Genomic DNA, 18,515 nt, shown 5'->3' on the forward strand with positions numbered 1-18,515 from the left:
GGTGATGGTATCAACCACCCCGCCTTTAAGTCAGTACGTTTAGGGTGTACACGTGTCGTCTCTATTAGACCACGTCAGAACTATATGAGAATTTAGAGCTGATGACGTGTTCAAATCATCATCACAGCTACCAGCCTACCACCAGGGAAATTTCTTTCCTTTTTTTAATTGTCTAAAATTTTTGTTTTTTTTATAACAAACAAAAAAAAGGAAGGTGAAATTTGTTTTCAAAACCGTTTTCAAATTGGCGTAAGTTCTTATTTACTTAAAAAAAAAGTTCATTAAGAACAAATAATTATGATTGTTTTTTTTTTAAATTATTTTCTTTATTTTTCATAATATAAAAAATTAAGCTAAAATAGGTCATGTTTATATTATACTTTTTATTTTAAGTTAAAATCTTTAGAATATTTTAAGAAACATTTGAAATGTAAAGAAAAATGGAATATAAAGTTGAAAAAAATTATAAAATAAAAAGGAAAACAAAAAAAATGTTAGGAAGAAAAATAATAATAAAATAAATAAATAAAGTTATTAAAAAAGAACTTTAAACTATAATTTTCATTGATATAGGTCTTTATGGACCCCGCATTTCGGCTCATGCGTTTTCCACTCGATGGCGAGCTCAATTTTTATTTGAAAATTTGATTTTATTGATTAGGAAAAAATGACTCGGAGTCGCCACTTATTTTTGTTTTATTTTTAAAAGGGTAAACAAAATAAGAAAGAAAAACCCTAAGTATAACTCCTTATTTTGGGAAAGACAGTCTGCGAAAAACCGGATCGGGTTCGGGGGTCAAGTTACTTATCGGGAATAAGTCCCTAAAGTCGGGTCTCTACTAATAAAATGAAGCAATCATGACAATTGATGAGGAAACCAATGAATACTCAGAGTGATCATGCACACGTGAGAATCTAAACATGCATACCGAAAATGACCAGAGCGGATGTAGATGCGTACCTGGGCAGTGATCCATGAAGCACTATCAAGAAGTGAGGTTAGTGCACAATTAAGGAATAATTTCGAGCATGTCATAGAGCAGGATAAATCAATCGCGCGTGACAAACAAATCAATAAATAAATCAATCAATCATAAAATCATGTATGTGGGGCCCCCATCAAAGCCCGATCTATCTTACACTAATTAGTCTCACAAATTCCATTATTCTGGAATTATGAAAATTGTATTCATGCTTATGCGAAATTAAGAGAAACAGAAGATTATTTGAAACTCGAAGGGAATTAAAACCGTTAGAGAGAAAATTGGATTTTCGAAATTTATTTGAAAATTGGAGTCTGGGGAATTAAATTTAAGAATTGGAACCTTGGAAATTAAATTTGATAGAGATTAGCAAATTATTTGGGAATTAGAATTTCGAAAATTTTAATTTAAGAATTGGGATTTTTAATGGATTAAATTCAAAAGAAAACATAATTTTGAAAATTATTTGGGAAGTAGAAACTATGAAAGTTATTTTATAAAAAACAAATCATGAAAATTGAGACTTTGGAAATTAAATTTTGAAAGAAATTAGAATTGAAAATTATTTAAAAATTTGAAATTATTAAATTATATAAATTGAAAATTTTGAAATTATTCGAAGATGGAATTTTTTTTAAAGATAAATAACTAAAATAATAATAATAATAAAACAATCCCAACATTACATGCTTTAATACTATTTACACATGGAATTTCATCACCACCATGCAACAACAATTCACGTTAGTGAACTTTGGAAAAAAACTTATAATATAATAATAATATTATAAAATACAATCACATACCTCAAAGTGAAAAACTTATAATATGATAATAATATTATAAAAGACAATCATATACCTCAAAGTGGATGCCAACTTTTCATGTGCAGGGTGTCTGTTGAACACGTGTGTTTTTCATCAACCATATAATATTAAAACCCTAGTCCTCACTGCCCCTTTCTATGCATATTGACCACTCATCAGCACCTAAAAAAAAACCTCCTTGTGCAGCGCAATTCAGCAGAATGGTTCCATTTAGCACTCCACGCAAACACGGGTGGCGCGTCGAATCACCTTCGGAAGATCCGCCCCTCTACTCCATTGTGTGTTTTACCAGTTCGGTTTCTTTGGTTCTGGCAAAGGTAAATAAACAAGATGGCTGCGTTTTTTTCATGGCTGACCGGAGCTTCCGAGGAATAGAGGAATGATCCACGCCATTACAGTCATAAAAAAAAATAAAATAAATAAAAACTTCTTGGGAAGCTTGGATCCCTTGCTATTGCCAGGACTAAGAAATCAGGATCGAAGTCACTGCTCGTTTTCCTCTCTTTCACTCAGCTCTCCCCTCTGCTCCCCTCCAGCTCTCCTCCGGCTACCCGTTCCCCTCTTCTGCCCATCTTTCCCCCTTTTTCCCCCCCAGCTATCCCTTTTTCCTCCTTTCTTTCTTCCTTGGTCTCCTCCTTTTCTCTCTTTTCCTGCCAACCATCTCTACTCCTCTGTTCACCCGTCATCCTTCTGAAGCCCCCAACCACCACCATGGGCGAGGGTCACCTGCCTCGTCACGTGCTCCATGCGGCTGCTCCTCCAAGAAGCCCGGTCCCCCCTCCAAATGTCATCCCCTAGGCGCTTCCCAAGTGGCAGGAAGACTAAATATAAATGCATATATATATATATATATATATATAAAAAAAATAAAAAAAATAAAAAAAAAAAAACAAAGCCAAAGAGGGGTCTACAGTCTCCTATTTATAGAACTTGAAAAAATTAGAATTAAATAGAATATTTAATTTTTTTAGGATAATAGCAAAAGTTTCTATAAATAACTAAGATATATTTATAATACTCTCCTTTAAATGACCATCACTATTAAAAAAGAATTAGGTAGATGATAGCTGTTAAAATTGTCTCGTTAAAAACCTTGCCAATAAAATCTAATCGCAGAAAACCTAAACAAAAGAAAAAAGAGTATAGCATGTTAAAATTCTATAATAATGTTCCCCCTATGATAATATGATTATGTTATCTTTAATGACTTAATATTAAGATCCTTGAGTCAATGCATGTTTATTTGATGTATGAACTTTTTGAATGTTGTAGTAATAGGTAAAGCTTTTGTGAATAAATTTACTAGATTATCACGTGATCTTATTTGTTAAACATTGATTTCACCACTCTTCTAAAGTATGTGCATATAGAATAACTTTGTTGAAATATGCTTGGTTTGATTGTCTTTAATATATTCTCCTTTGATTTGTGTAATTCCCACAACATTGTCTTCATGTAATATAGTTGGGGTGTCTTTGATAGAGGATCATTCATAGGACTCTCAAATATGCTTTATCATAAATGTTAACCATACACTTTCACAATTGGCTTCATGAATTGTCAATATTTCTAAATAATTTGATAAAGTAGTTACAATTGTTTGCTTAACCGATTTTCATGATATTGCATCACTCCAACAAGTAAATACATATCTTGTCTAAAATCGAGTTTTATGTGGATACATACCCAATAATTGTGATTTTGAATAGTATAAGCCTATGTCATTCATTCCACGAAGGTATCACAATATATGTTTAATTTTGTTCCAATTGCTTCTAGTCATGATAGAATTGTATCTTGTTAGTAAATTGATAGAAAATGTCATATTTGGTATAGTATAATTTGCAAGATACATAGCACCAATTATATTAAAATATGGTACTTTTGAACCAAGTAATCTTTCATTTTCTCATGTAGGATGAAATGTATTTTGTTCATTTCAAGTGAACGAATAACCATGGGAGAATTGAGTGGACGTAATTTGCGCATATGAAAGCACTTTAATACTCTCTCTATATGTCAATTGGTTGAACAAAACACTATTTGAACAATTCTCAATCTATAGGTCGAGACAATATCTTGTTTTTCCATAATCATTCATTTCAAATTTCTTCTTTAAATAATTAGTTTTTTTGTGAGCTCTTCAAGAGTTCATATAAAATTCAAATCATCCTCATATACTGCAATTATTATAAGCTTATTTTTTTATTTCTTTCATGAAACACATGGACATATAGGGTTATTCATATACAATTTTTTTAAAAGGTTTTCACTAAGACAATTGAACCACATATGTGTGAATTGCTTCAATCCATATAAGGATTGTTGTCCGTGATTGAGTACATTCTATGAGGTTTTAAATAATTTGTTTTAAGTATTTTAAATTCTTCTGTAACTTCACACATTTAAGATTTTAATTTGCTTGCTTCAAACATTTAAAATCCTATAATAATTTTCATGCATATATTATTATTCATGTATTCATGTATTCATGTAAATAAGTTATAGTGACATTTAGAAAATATGTATAAAACAATGTTTTCATAACCAAACCGATCCTTGAACCAAAAAAATTACAGATTCACAGTTCATTGGTCGGATCGACGGTTGAACCGCGGTTGAACTGGTGACGACATAAATATATAATTATATATTATTAAAATTAAACATATTTATAAGAAATTAAATATATATTGTTAGCCCAACGGTTCTCCTAATCAGGGTTTGATGATAACAAACCATGGTTCAGTTACTAATTGGTTTGAATTGTAAAAAATCTTAGGTATTAATTTGGAAATTCATCAAATGACCTAATAGATACAAGATCAAGACGTTTGGAAGACCTTTAATCATAGGAAACAAATGTAAGATGAATGCATGAGTGCACTTAGGTTTTACATATCATTTCATGCATCTTTGGAAAACTCGGTTTATTCCTTAAAGTTAAAGTTTCATTAAAACCCAAGTTTTATCAAATGTATCTTATGTAAAACTTTTCCAAATTGGAATATTTAATTACCTAAAGACCCTGCCTAAGTGTTAGAAGAGAAAATAACAGAAAAATATAGGTTTTCGAGGCTAAAATGTTGAACCGGTCGAGGCATTGGGCCAACCAACTCAACCGGCCAGGGTACCGGTCGACCGGTTCCCTTTGCCCAGTCAAGGTTCGGTCAAGAAGTGCAAAAACACATTCTCTCTTCCAATAGCCTTCCTTTCTCGATCAAGGTATCCTTCTTCCCGATCGACCTCCGATCGAGGTCTAGTTGAAACAACGGTAACCTGCCAAAACATTAAATGCTTCAATGACTAGTGATTCGGTCGACCCTCAACTCGACCGATTGAGGCCGCTTTTTGTTTTTCTTGACTCACGAGGTTAGAAACCTATAAATTGAGAGCTCCACTTCATTTATGATATAGAGAACACTTTTATTTTTTTGTCTACCCACTTGTTCTTGGCTTAAAAGCTCTCATTTATTTCTTGGTGCATTAAATCTTCACTTGCGTATCCTTTAGTGCATATTTGTGATTCATCCAAGCTTTGATTTGTATTTGAGCTATTATTAAGCTAGGTTAAGGGATTCATTCTTGTAAATTTGAGTGTCAAAACCTTCAAGTGAGTTGAATCTTAAAGAGATTGTGTAAGAGTCCATTGAAGTTGGAATCCAAGTGTAAAGAAGATTAGAAGCTTGGTTGAAGCTTTAAGTTAAAGAAACTCTCACTCGGTTAGGAGCTTGAGGAGAGTGGACGTAGGTAAGGAAGTGTCAAACCACTATAAAATCTGAGTTTGATTTCTCTAATTTTATATTTGCTTCTATTATACTTGAATTTGTTGTGTTGAAAAAAATTTTGAAAAACCCAATTCACCCCCAATCTTGGGTGTTTTTCTCATTTAAGATTAGCCTTTATTTTCTCATATATATATATATATATATATATATATATATATATATATATATATATATATATATATATATATATATATATATATATATATATATAATTTTTAATAATATTTCATTTTTATATTTAATATATCAAATTAAATGATAAAAACAAATATAAATGTATTTTTAAAAAACCTAATTTTTAAACTTATTTATACCCATTTTAGATAATTGAATCATTTTTTAGAAAACCCATATGGACCCTCCATTTTCATACTTAATCTCCACCATTCATTTAAAAAACAAAACCCTAAAACCCTTTTTTTCCATCACCAGTCACTCTCGTCCACCACCCCACCCCCTGCGCAACCCCTTTTTCCCATTTTATTTTCTTTCTTTCCCATTCTCTCACCCTTCACCAACCGTAGCCCTCTCTCCGCCCCCAATTTTCCCTATTTATTTTCTTCTTCTCAATTTTTTTCCCTCTTATTCTCCATTTTATTTTCTTTCTTTCTCTATCTCACTATACCGGTGCCTACCCTGAGCAACGACCACCTCACAGCCAACAACAACTCAAGCATGACTGCTGATCGCAAGCCAACAATCATCTCATTCCCACCATCTTTCTATCTCTTTCTCTTATGGAAAAAAAATGACATGTAGTGAACAGTTCGATTCACTACAAATTGGCCAATTCACTCGATTCATCGGTTTGAGGCCAATTTAATAGCTCGTTGACCCAAAAGGGTAGACCAAACCTGAAAGGTCACCGACCAACGATTGGACCATCTGGTTTAGTTTTTAAAACAATGGTATGAAGTCCTTATGGGACTACTATATAATCGAGTTATTACGAGAGCTAAATACATGATTTCTTCTACAAACTCCATGCTATAAGTAATGTCACATGATCTCATTTTCATAACACTTTAATACAATTACTAATTTTATCCAATAGAATTTAGACTTCAAGTTCTTTTATTTTTGTCTTTAGTGTTGGCTTTAGGTCCTAATATTTCTCATTTTGTTAATGAGTTTAAATATGTTTGGATTACTTCTTTCCACTTTGACTAATGTTTTTTTTTCTCGTCAGGATCTTCATTATTTTTAATGATGTTAAGTTACTTTAGAAAGAAGACATTATTTTGATCCCATTTTACATAACCTATAGAAATCTTGTTATTTTAAGTACCTATTGTCACAGGATGCTTCAAATGACCCTCCCCATGGGCTTATATAGGGGAAGGGAAGCTTCTGGAGACTCCTAGAGCCATCTACACTAAGCCATTGGTGGGAAGAGTGTGGAAGGTTCTAGAAATGCCTAGAGATGTCCACACATCTCTACACTATGGTGGAAGGCATGAGAGGAGTCCAAGGCTTTCTAGAGACTTATAGGAATCTCTTGTATATTCTTGTACATAAGTTTGTACATAGATTAGTGTAGGGAGTTCTAGAATATTCTTGATTTGTAAGGAACCCTCCAAGGTTCGAGAGAGTTCCCTTGGTGCCTATAAGTAGGTGAGAGCCTCATTTGGCCAAGGCACCACCCAAATCACTTCCTAACCAAGTAAGTGAGCATCCAAGCACTTGTAAAGGCTTCTTTGAGTAATAAAGAGCTTCCATTCTTTCAAGGGTTACCTGCCAAGCTTCTTGAGCTTTCAAGTCGCAAGTGTCTTAGCCGAGCAAGCTAAGCACAGGGAGAGCAAGGCTGACTTAGCAAGATCAAGTGTCTTAGCTTGTCTAAGTGCCGCACAAGCTTAGTGAACGACTAAGTCCGTGACACTATGCCTTTTCAAGGGCTATTGCCTTTTTAGGAACCATCTTCCTCTTTAAGGGATGTTGTATAACTTGTTAGTTTTTCTAGGGTTATTTATTTATAATTTTAGATCAATAAGTCATTTTATTATCCTTCTTATGAATATACCCTCTTTAGTAAGACTTATTGTAGTCTCTTTAGGAGTAACCAATATTTCAATGTTTTTTTTCCCTATATCAGTCTCTTTTAAATGATTATGGCCATTTGAATATACAAATTTATCGTGCTTTAAAACACTGAACATACAAATCTATCATGCTTCAGGCATGTCTTAAATTCATTTGCTACTATAGTGGTTGATTGTCTTATTAAGACATTAATCTATCACACTTCAACAAGTTTTAAATTTATTTATTGTCATATTGGTTAATTATCCTACAAGGATATTAATTCATATTCAAAATTTTATGTCATTCTTCTATAATCAACTGTTTCCCCTTGATGGCGAGAAAACCATTTCAGTAAATTAGAAAATTGCATAACACGTAACAATACTCTTCAAGGGTTCAAATATATTAGTCACTAGTTGAAGAAACTTCTAGTACTTTATTGGGTATCCATACGATATTCTAAGGAGTTGATGTATCATTATTCACCCTGGGAGACCAAATTGGTTATCTAAGATTCTTTTAGATTTGATAGAATGCTAAGTATCATTTATATGGATTCATGTGCCACTAGTAACATCATATGAGCTCTTCCAGAGCTTTTAATTATGTTTCCATTACATATATATACTAATGACATTAATTATTACCAACATCATTGTATAATTAAGGAGACAAACATCTTAGAATATATTTATTAAATAACTGATATTATGTATAATAAAACATAACCATGTATTAGTAAATATGACATGTACTAGACACATCAGAAGAAAATAAATATCCTAGGTGAGAATTTAATAATAAACACTTCCATCACCGATCAATTAGTCAATTTTATCATTAGAATATTCAAAGAAAGTTATAATAATCTCCGTGAACTTTCTATCTACTAATATTTTTTTGTTAACTTCCAATCTACTAATTTTTTTCTTTTAATTTTGGTAAAAGTTAATGAAACATTTGATTGTATGACTGGTACACATCAAGTGTCACTACATGTCATACTTTTAAGAATCATTTTTTTTAATCATTTATGGTAGATTTATTCTACAAACCTAACTTTTTTTCTTTATTATTTTACCACTTTTTTTGGATTGGTGTGAACTTCTTTTCGAAAAAACAATGACATTGAAAAGTTATTGTATACTAGATTCAGGTCACATCCTAGTTTATAATCACATAATAAGTCAAATAAGTATTATATTTTGATTACATAAAAATTACATAGCTAAACAAATAATTAAAAATATTTAAGTAAATGTATAAATGTAAAACACTTACAACTATGCATTTTCATAAAACATGAATACTATCTTAGAAATAAATATTGTTTACAATGTGTCGTTATTTCTTCATTTTGCAAGTGATTTAATTTCTTCATAAAATTTATAATTCTAGATATTCCATCCTTTATACCTAGCAGAAAGAATACTAACGTTACAACCAAATCCAAATCATTGAAAAGTAATGATTTCAATAATTAAATTCTTAAGAATGAAAAAAATTTATATTTCATAACTTCAGACTATAAAAATATATATATATAATTACTATAAACTTAAGAAACCAACATAATAATTAGACAAGATTAATTAAGTAATAATTGTGCATATATAGCATATGGTTATGAAATGTTATTTGTATAGTTTCTGGTTATAAAATTTTTAAAAATTATTAATTGACAATTTAGTTTTGTATAACTTTTGGTTATATCGTAGTTAAAAATTGTCTACATAACTTCTGATTATAGAATTGTTGATTAATAATTTTGGTTTGTATATTGTCCATATTGCTTCTGATTATGGAATTATTGATTAATAATTTTAGTTTGTATAACTTTTAGTTAAATAACAAAATTTTAGAAATTATATACTTAGGTTCTCTTATGAAATAATTATCAATAAAATTTGTTGTTTGTATAGCTTCTAATTGTACAAAATTAAAATATTAACATGTTTAAGCTTTTGGCTCAAGCATAGAAAATATGACTTACATAACTTTTGATTATAAAAAGTTTTTTGTATAGCTTCTAAATATATATTTTATTTTACATATTTTATAAATAGGACTTTGAAAAATTAGAATTAAATATAATATTTAATTTTTTTTAAAAAGGAATGCCAAAATAATTTTGAATTCATTCGGAATTATCCATACATATTTATAACAAAATTTAATATATTTATTTATTAAAAAAATTGAAATTGGGTTGAGGGGGCTACTCATTAACCCGACCCATTCACACTCCAAACGGGGTGCTCCACAAGAAAACGAGACCGTTTCATGAACAGATAATTTAAGCCACCTCAGCTGAGAATCCAGCAAATGCGCAGGTTAGTAATCATAAGCCTCATGCTCACGTTAGAGAAATCGCCATTAATCAATAATTTTTGGTCCTAAAGACGACCATTGCAAGGGCAGAGGCACCCTATAAAAGCTAGAAATCAAGAAGAGAATTCTAGAGAGAGAAGGAAAATGCGAGCGTAAATGGCCTTCACCGGTATCTAGGGTTTTTCAGTGTTCCGATTCGATGTTTTTGGTTTTCCTTTTCCATCAAAAATCTAAATAAGAAATTTTGAAATGTTAACGAATTGTTGAAGAATTCGAATCGAAAGCTTCGGCACGCATTCAAATTTAAGGTTTTTCTCCTCCCTTTTGTCTTCGTTTGCTCAGTTTCGGTTTCGGTTTTGTCTTTCAATTGTATCTTTGTCTATAAAACTATATTCTTTTTTTAATCTCTCTGGAATAGTATTGGTTTTACATGGTGACACGACGGAATTGTACTGGAAAGTTATACAATTTATATATATATCATGCTTCTTCTTCTTCTTCTTTTTGTTGGAGACTGTTGTTTAATGGTTTGTATTGTGAAGCATTCTCGTTGATTTTCATGTGTTCTTTTGGCATTCGTTGGTTTGACTGTATTCATTATAGTTCTGGTTTTGTGTTTGCACTGCATTACTCTGCTGTTAAAAGCCTGCAACTTTGGAAGTATCTTTCTTGGGCTTGGAAGGAAAAAATTGCTTTTGTTTGGGTGTTTTTCAAAATTTTCAAGAAACATTTCTCTAAATCTCCATTTGAGTATATGATTGCCAGATAAGGGGAAATAATGAGATAAAAATTAATCAGTCTGCGTATTGGTGGTGCATGGATTAAGTATTTAAAAAGTACTTTTCTGATTTTGGAGGCAAAGAAAACAGTCTGAAAATCAGTGATAGGTAAAAAGTAATTTTCTGAAAGCAAGAAAGCAAAAAAAATTGCCTTCTAACTTAATAAAAAAAATATTGCTTAGAAACGCTTAAAATTTTATTTTCCCTGTACCATTGTCATCAATATTACCCATGTGGTCCTACATGTGTCTTACCTGCTTGCATTGTTTCATTTACTTATTTTGGTTAGAGAAGGTAGTTGTTTCTCCTGCCATATTTGTGCATAGACAATATTTATTTGTAAATAAACATGACCAAGAAAGGCATTCAAAAAACTAGTCTAATCGATTATGGCAGTGAAGAATAAATTTCATGTCTTTTTCATTTTGGTAGGTGGCTATATTTGGCTGCTTCAAAATGCTTGATTGGAATGACTGAGGCAATGCTATGGCGGAAGAAGAGGATAGAATTCTATTAAGCAGTTTGGGCGTAACTTCCGCTGATCCTAAGGATGTTGAACGTGAAATATTGGCAGCGGTATTGGATTTAGCTATCCTTATTATTTATTGATTTGCCTATTTTTTAGTTTTCTTCTTGTTTTGCTTTGTGTACTTTTAGTAGAATAATGATTTTACAGTAATAACTGGTTTTTTTCATGAGTGCTCTTGTAGTATATTGATCATATTGTGCCCTTGGGTTGTAGATCAGTGAGAGTGTCCTTTAGCAATGAGCCAGAGGTCCTTAGTTTGAGCTTCCCTGGTGTTTAACTGGTATAGGGTAGAGGAGCAGACCTGTATTACCCAATTTTGAGTGGTAGTCGAACTACAGAAGGAAAATTTTCTCTCTTAATGAGGGCTGTGAGTGATTAACTAACTTCTCAACTGTTTTCTTGTTCTTTATTAAATCGATCTAATTCATACTTAAACAGTGCTGAAATACGTGGCTTGCTTGTGATAATGGGCTTTGGATAGATGATTTATTATTCTGTGGTACCCATGTGTATAATTAGAATACCTTTACAGGGCTATCAAAACAAGGATCATATTCTCTATGCTGTTAGAATTTTTAAGCAAATTGAAAATATTGAATAAAATTTGCAAAAGATTTCTAATGTTCAAAATCTCACCCATGAAATGTAAAAAGAAAAACATTCAATTCATTATATCTTGCACTAGCAATGGGTTTTGGAATGAATGTTTGTAGTATGATCGTGCCACCTGGGTTCCCGAGTAGCACATGTTGTTGATTATTAGCATTATCAAGAGAACAGCAACTATTTTATCTAATTTATGTGGAGAAGGTGGAAAGAGTACTAGTCAAAGAAAATAAAAGATTGCTTTGAAAGCTTTGCTTTAATCTTGAACTCTCTTTGAGTCTATGGTGATGATCTTAGCAAAACAAAACAAATGGCAAGAACAATTTACTTTCTTTTTTTCCCCTGTTGAAGGTGGTCTTTTGCACTGAGCCAAAATTGTAGCCTACTACTTGATGAGATACAAGGACTGCTTAAAAGCAGTGATCTGCTTTCTTCTAGTCTTTCAACTACCCATAGATGTAGATTCTGCAATCTTTATTTTTTATGCTTTGCATGACTTAATGTTTTTAGTTGCTAAATTTTTTCATGAACTATTGATTGTTTATTCAAATATTACAATTTGACATAGCAATTGTGTGAATGGGCAGGCTACAAATGAGGCTGAAAATGGTAGTGAAGCTGGAAGGAGTACTGAGGAAGAATTTCTTGACAAATCTAAGGCAACTGAACTATCATCTACCAGCCAAGCAAAACTCTATAGTAAATTGAGGGCATTAGAAGTTGAAATAGATGCTGTTGCATATACTGTTCAACAGGCAAGGAATACTGAAAGAAATAAAAATCATGTCTCGCATGGTAATGATAACAGGGCACAAGGAGATGCAGAGGATGATAAACATGTTATTCAGGCTTCTCCCAATAATTTAACCCTTCAGCATGCCCTAGCTGCTGATCGTCTAAGAAGCCTCAAGAAAACAAAAGCTCAACTTGAAATAGAGCTTTCAGATTGGCAAAAGGAAAAGCCTTCCAAGATTGTTGAGCATGACAAGGTGATACAAAATCTGGTTAAGGAAGAGGCAAGACCCAAGAAAAGGTTAAAAGAAATTCCGAAATCGGGCAAAGATTTAAAGAAGCGAAAGAAAACAATTTCATTTGATGATGATGTTGATTTTGATGCAGTCCTGGATGCAGCTTCTGCAGGATTTGTCGAAACAGTGAGTTGAATGTAGTTTTCCAATTTTATTGCAGTTAGTTGCTTGATTAAAAATTTTGTTGTTGTAGAAGGGATGAAGTACATTTCTGTTGGTGGATGTCCAAGTTGTTTAAACTTTTAATTTGGGGTACTAATGGCGAACTATACCTTACATGTGTGTCAGGAAAGAGACAAGTTGGTTAGAAAAGGGATTTTAACTCCTTTCCATAAGCTCAAAGGCTTTGAACGTCGTCTTCAACAACCAGGTCCATCTAGTAGAGACAATTTACCCGAGGAAGGAGATAAGATTGATGATCTTGCTTCTGCTAGTATTGCCAGAGCTGTTCAGTCAATATCTGAATCTGCACAAGCTCGCCCAACAACCAAGCTGCTTGATTCGGAAACTCTGCCAAAGCTTGATGCACCCTCTCATCCTTTTCACAGGTTGAAAAAACCTCTGAAATACCCTCTGCCCTTGGACAGTGAGGTGGAGAAGAATGAAGATAAAAAAAGGAAAAAGAAAAGGCCTTTACCTGGCAAGAAATGGAGAAAGATTATTTCTCATGAGGAAGAGCTTTTGGAAGAAAGTGGTAAGTTAAATTTTCTTGTTGCTTGAGAAGTTATTAGGCGATTGTATGGTCCTTAAATTCTATGTATATGTAAAGTAAAATTTGCTTTTTTGTTTACTGTTCACATATCATCTTGTTCAGAGGGCAAAAAAAGTTTCTGGTTGTGTAGTGCTCTCATTAATACTTGACTACATGGCCACACAATTTATCTGAGAAAAGGTGAAAACAACTAATAATGTGGTTATACATCATTGCTGGTAAAGAAGGATGCAAAAAATGGAAAGTGCAAGGGATGAGAGGTGTAGGCTGATATTTTTTTATTTTATTGGATGGCAAGAGAGACAAATAAAGTGGATAAAATAGGGTTTAAGAACCTTTTCAGGGAACATGGGAATAGCAGAGTAGTTGTTATAATAGATACTTGCATATTCTTGTTGATGAAATTTGTAAGAACTTCGATTATATTTATTTGTTTTCATTGTTTCTTTGCAAATTCTAGTGCATTTGTAATATATGGCATTCATGTTGCACCTGTTATCATAGAAGAACCATGTATCTTACATTAATAGCCCCGGTAATGAGCTATACTATTTATTTTGCAGAAGATACAAGTGACAACTTGGTGACCTCCAGTAATGAAGAAGTAAACCGAGAAGATATTGAAGATGCAGATGATAATGAACCCCCTTGTGTGACACTTGAAGGTGGTCTGAGAATACCTGAAAGCATTTTCAGCAAACTTTTTGATTATCAAAAGGTGGGGGTTCAGTGGCTGTGGGAACTGCATTGCCAACAAGTAGGTGGAATTATTGGAGATGAGATGGGACTTGGCAAGACCATCCAGGTATTATCTTTCCTTGGAGCATTGCATTTCAGTAATATGTATAAACCAAGTATTGTTATCTGCCCTGTTACACTCTTGCGACAATGGAAAAGGGAAGCCAAAAAATGGTACCAAAGTTTTCATGTGGAAATACTGCATGATTCTGCTCAAGATCCTGCTAGTAGAAAGAAACGAGCCAAATCTTATGAAAGTGAAGATTCACTTGACAGTGATGATGAAGAAAATTTATCTTCTAAGGACACCAAAAAATGGGATTCCTTGATAAACCGTGTTTTGAGGTCACAGAGTGGATTACTTATTACTACTTATGAGCAAATCCGGCTGCAGGCTGGAAAGCTACTTGATATCAAATGGGGTTATGCAATTTTAGATGAAGGACACCGAATTCGGAATCCAAATGCTGAAGTTACCATACTTTGTAAACAGTTACAGACTGTTCATCGTATAATAATGACTGGTGCGCCAATTCAGAACAAGCTGGCTGAGCTGTGGTCTTTGTTTGATTTTGTCTTCCCTGGGAAGTTGGGAGTGTTGCCTGTATTTGAAGCAGAATTTGCAGTTCCCATATCTGTTGGTGGCTATGCCAATGCTACTCCATTACAAGTATCCACCGCTTACAGGTGTGTGCTTTGTTTTCAGAAGTTTCAAATCATATGTGAACTTAGTGCTCATAATTTTATCATGTATAATTTAATAATTGTCCAATTATTCCCAAGTATGTTAGATATTGCAAATAGCTTATGAGGTAGACCTCCCTTGTAGAAATACCTTTTTTTCCCAACTCTCATTCATATCTAAAAATATTCACAAAGATGTTGCTCCTCTTTTTCAGTTCTTTAAATGTTCCAGAAATTGAAAATTTCTGAATCATAAATTTCTCCTTATGTAGGTGTGCAGTAGTCCTACGTGACTTGATTATGCCATACCTCCTTCGACGTATGAAAGCTGATGTGAATGCTCAGCTTCCAAACAAGACTGAACATGTCCTCTTTTGCAGCCTTACCACAGAGCAGCGTTCTGTATATCGAGCATTTCTTGCAAGTTCAGAGGTGGAACAGATCTTTGATGGTAGTAGAAATTCTCTTTATGGCATTGATGTGATGCGTAAAATATGCAATCACCCTGATCTGCTTGAGCGAGAGCATGCTTACCAGAATCCAGATTATGGGAATCCTGAACGCAGTGGAAAAATGAAAGTTGTTGCCCATGTGCTTAAGGGGTGGAAAGAACAGGGTCACCGCGTTCTTCTTTTTGCACAAACTCAACAAATGCTTGATATTCTTGAGAATTTCCTGATTGCTGGTGGCTATGTCTACAGGAGAATGGATGGTTTCACTCCCATAAAACACAGAATGGCATTGATTGACGAATTTAATGACTCTGATGATGTATTCGTTTTCATTCTCACTACAAAGGTTGGCGGTTTGGGGACAAATCTTACTGGAGCCAACAGGGTAATCATTTATGACCCTGATTGGAACCCATCAACTGATATGCAGGTACAGTTTGTGATTGATTCTTCACCTTCTTGCACACATTTCTTTAAGATGTAATTGTTTATGGTTCATAAACTTTCCTGCAAGGTTTACTTATACAAAAAAAAAAAATCTTTCCTGCAAGGTTGTGTTAGAACTTTTACATTTTTTACAGGCCATGTCATGTGAAATTTCAAATTTCAAGATTTTGGGTGGTTCATCATCACATGAACTTTCAAAAATTTGAAATTTAAATTAGCTTTCATTCAGGACTGAAAATGATTCTGGAAGTGAATTTTAAAACCATTTCTTTTTAATCTCTGAAACATGCATTCATTGAAATGGGGTCACTGTTGCTTATAAAAGGCTAGGGAGCGTGCTTGGCGCATTGGTCAGACGCGGGATGTAACGGTTTATAGATTGATCACCCGTGGGACTATAGAGGAGAAGGTATATCAACGACAGATATACAAACATTTTCTCACCAATAAAATATTGAAGAACCCACAACAGAAAAGGTTCTTTAAAGCTCGAGATATGAAGGATCTCTTTGTTTTAAATGATGATGGAGAGGATGCATCGACTGAAACATCAAATATTTTCGGTCAGTTATCTGAAGATGTAAATGTGGTTGGGAAGCATAAAGATAACCAGGATAGGCAGAAATCTATTATTCCAGTGTCGTCACATGCATGTGGTGCAGTCGATGAAGGAAACAACTCAACAATTGGATCATCCAGAAGTGGGGAGAATGAAAAAGATGATCAGAGCGATGAAATGGACAAAGAAACAAATATTTTGAGGAGTCTTTTTGATGCCCATCGGTTACATGTAAGTTTCCTGAGTGTGTATATCTCTAATTGCTTTTAGCGGTTGCTGTTGTGTTTGGATGCACTGTTTTCTTATTGAATTGTTGCAAGGAAATATGTTATTAAATCTGTCAATTTAAAAATCTGTTTTCTTCCAGGATCATGTTTGTTGGCAGTTTGAGAGAACTGAATAATAGGAGTATTTTTTGCTCACTGCTTGTGCCTTTATAGGCAAAGCAGTGCATGTTATAAATTGATGTTGGATTTTCCTAGATTTTTATGTAATTGTGTTCTATAAAATGAAGCAATTGACAGCATGTTGTGCCACATTGAAACGGCACATGACTGCCAGATCTGTTTTTATTATCTTCCTCACTTGCTATTGTTTCCATCTTTCTCTTCAGAGTGCCGTGAACCATGATGCAATTATGAATGCCCATGGTGATGAGAAGATGAGGCTTGAGGAGGAAGCTTCCCGAGTTGCAAAAAGAGCATCGGAAGCATTACGCCAGTCGCAAATGCTTCGAAGCCGTGAAAGTATATCTGTCCCAACATGGACTGGAAGGTCAGGAGCTGCAGGTGCCCCATCATCTGTTTCCCGGAAATTTGGCTCAACTGTAAGCTCCCAGTTGATTAATAGATCAAAATCATCAGAAGAATCATCCAGCAATGGAATGAGCAAGCCAAATGGCATTGCAGCCGGGGCTTCTGCTGGTAAGGCTTTATCTTCAGCAGAATTACTGGCTAGAATTCGAGGGAACCAAGAAAGAGCAACTGATGATGGGCTTGAACATCAGTTAGGCTCGAGTTCTGCAAATAGAGCAAGATCTACAGATAGTGGGCCTTCTAGTTCTAGGTCAACTCACAACCTCTCAAGTGTGCAGCCTGAGGTATTGATTCGTAAAATTTGTACATTTATACAGCAAAAAGGTGGAAGCACCAATTCAGCCAGCATAGTGCAGCATTTTAAGGACAGGATACCATCGAAGGATCTGCCGTTATTTAAGAATCTTTTAAAGGAAATAGCCACCCTAGAGAAAGACCCAAATGGATCTTCTTGGGTGCTAAAGCCTGAGTATCGATTATAGTAACCCCTTCAATGCAAATTAATTTGCGATTTTCTTCCCGCATATCAAGAAATCATCATGGAGCTGTGGCAATTTTACTAGATGTTGCCAAAACTTCCAAACGGGTCAGTTTTTTGTCTTCTCAAAATGTGTTTCCTTCATTCTCTTATAGACAATTTTCTTCTACTGTGCTGTTGTTAACAGCACATTTTTTTTTCTATCATAACAACACAGAAAAGATTTCCTTTTCACTGTACAGAATAAAGCTAATTAGTTGCAGACGATTTTACTCATGTGCAATTTCTCATTCTTTAATTAGGAAAATTTTTGAAAGCAAGGTTCATGCTTTTCTTCAAAACTCCATGCTGTATATTTGATAAGCAGTGTGGTGTCCATTAAGTGAATTAGAAGGGGGGATGCAATTGCTCGTGGGTGTATTTAAGGAATTAAATAACTTATGATAATAACCATCAGATAAATAAGTCAATTTGAGATGTTATTAACTGTTAATATAATTATTTAATAGATCAATTTGAGTTATGTAATGTTACATATAGGTTGATCATAAAACATTTAGTAAACTTAAAACAATTAGTTTATTAAATAGGTTATACAACCTAACAGGAATTTTATTCAAACACGGTTATATTGGCACGAATCGTATTCACTGTGCCACCCCTGATTCATTCTGACAAGATTGGGAATATGCCCACCTAAATTGTCCTATATATCAGAATCTCCTAATTTGAGGATC

General features: G+C 33.5%; 1 protein-coding gene across 2 annotated transcripts; it reads left to right on the forward strand.

The window, feature by feature from the left end:
• The first annotated feature begins 10,020 nt into the window (after positions 1-10,020).
• On the forward strand, positions 10,021-18,054 carry LOC117918690 (protein CHROMATIN REMODELING 8). 2 transcript variants are annotated; one of them, XM_034835521.1, is made up of 8 exons: positions 10,021-10,240; positions 11,163-11,306; positions 12,453-13,019; positions 13,182-13,587; positions 14,169-15,030; positions 15,300-15,909; positions 16,252-16,716; positions 17,099-18,054. In XM_034835521.1, the coding sequence occupies exons 2-8, from the start codon at positions 11,217-11,219 to the stop codon at positions 17,780-17,782; spliced, it is 3,684 nt and encodes a 1,227-aa protein (XP_034691412.1). In that variant the 5' UTR covers positions 10,021-10,240; positions 11,163-11,216; the 3' UTR covers positions 17,783-18,054. The 2 variants fall into 2 exon arrangements, with proteins under 2 accessions (XP_034691412.1, XP_034691411.1); XM_034835520.1 differs by having other exon boundaries at positions 10,022-10,259.
• The last annotated feature ends 461 nt before the right edge of the window (positions 18,055-18,515 follow it).

This window comes from Vitis riparia, chromosome 7 (assembly GCF_004353265.1).
Source record: "Vitis riparia cultivar Riparia Gloire de Montpellier isolate 1030 chromosome 7, EGFV_Vit.rip_1.0, whole genome shotgun sequence".
Taxonomy (NCBI): domain Eukaryota; kingdom Viridiplantae; phylum Streptophyta; class Magnoliopsida; order Vitales; family Vitaceae; genus Vitis; species Vitis riparia.

What these genes read in the sequence shown, in the direction of transcription:
- LOC117918690 (XM_034835521.1), top strand. Translation starts at nt 11,217, where the DNA reads ATGGCGGAAGAAGAGGATAGAATTCTATTAAGCAGTTTGGGCGTAACT. An exon ending in AACGTGAAATATTGGCAGCG is followed by an intron (nt 11,307 to 12,452) that starts GTATTGGATTTA and finishes GTGAATGGGCAG; the next exon opens with GCTACAAATGAGGCTGAAAA. An exon ending in ACCCATCAACTGATATGCAG is followed by an intron (nt 15,910 to 16,251) that starts GTACAGTTTGTG and finishes TGCTTATAAAAG; the next exon opens with GCTAGGGAGCGTGCTTGGCG.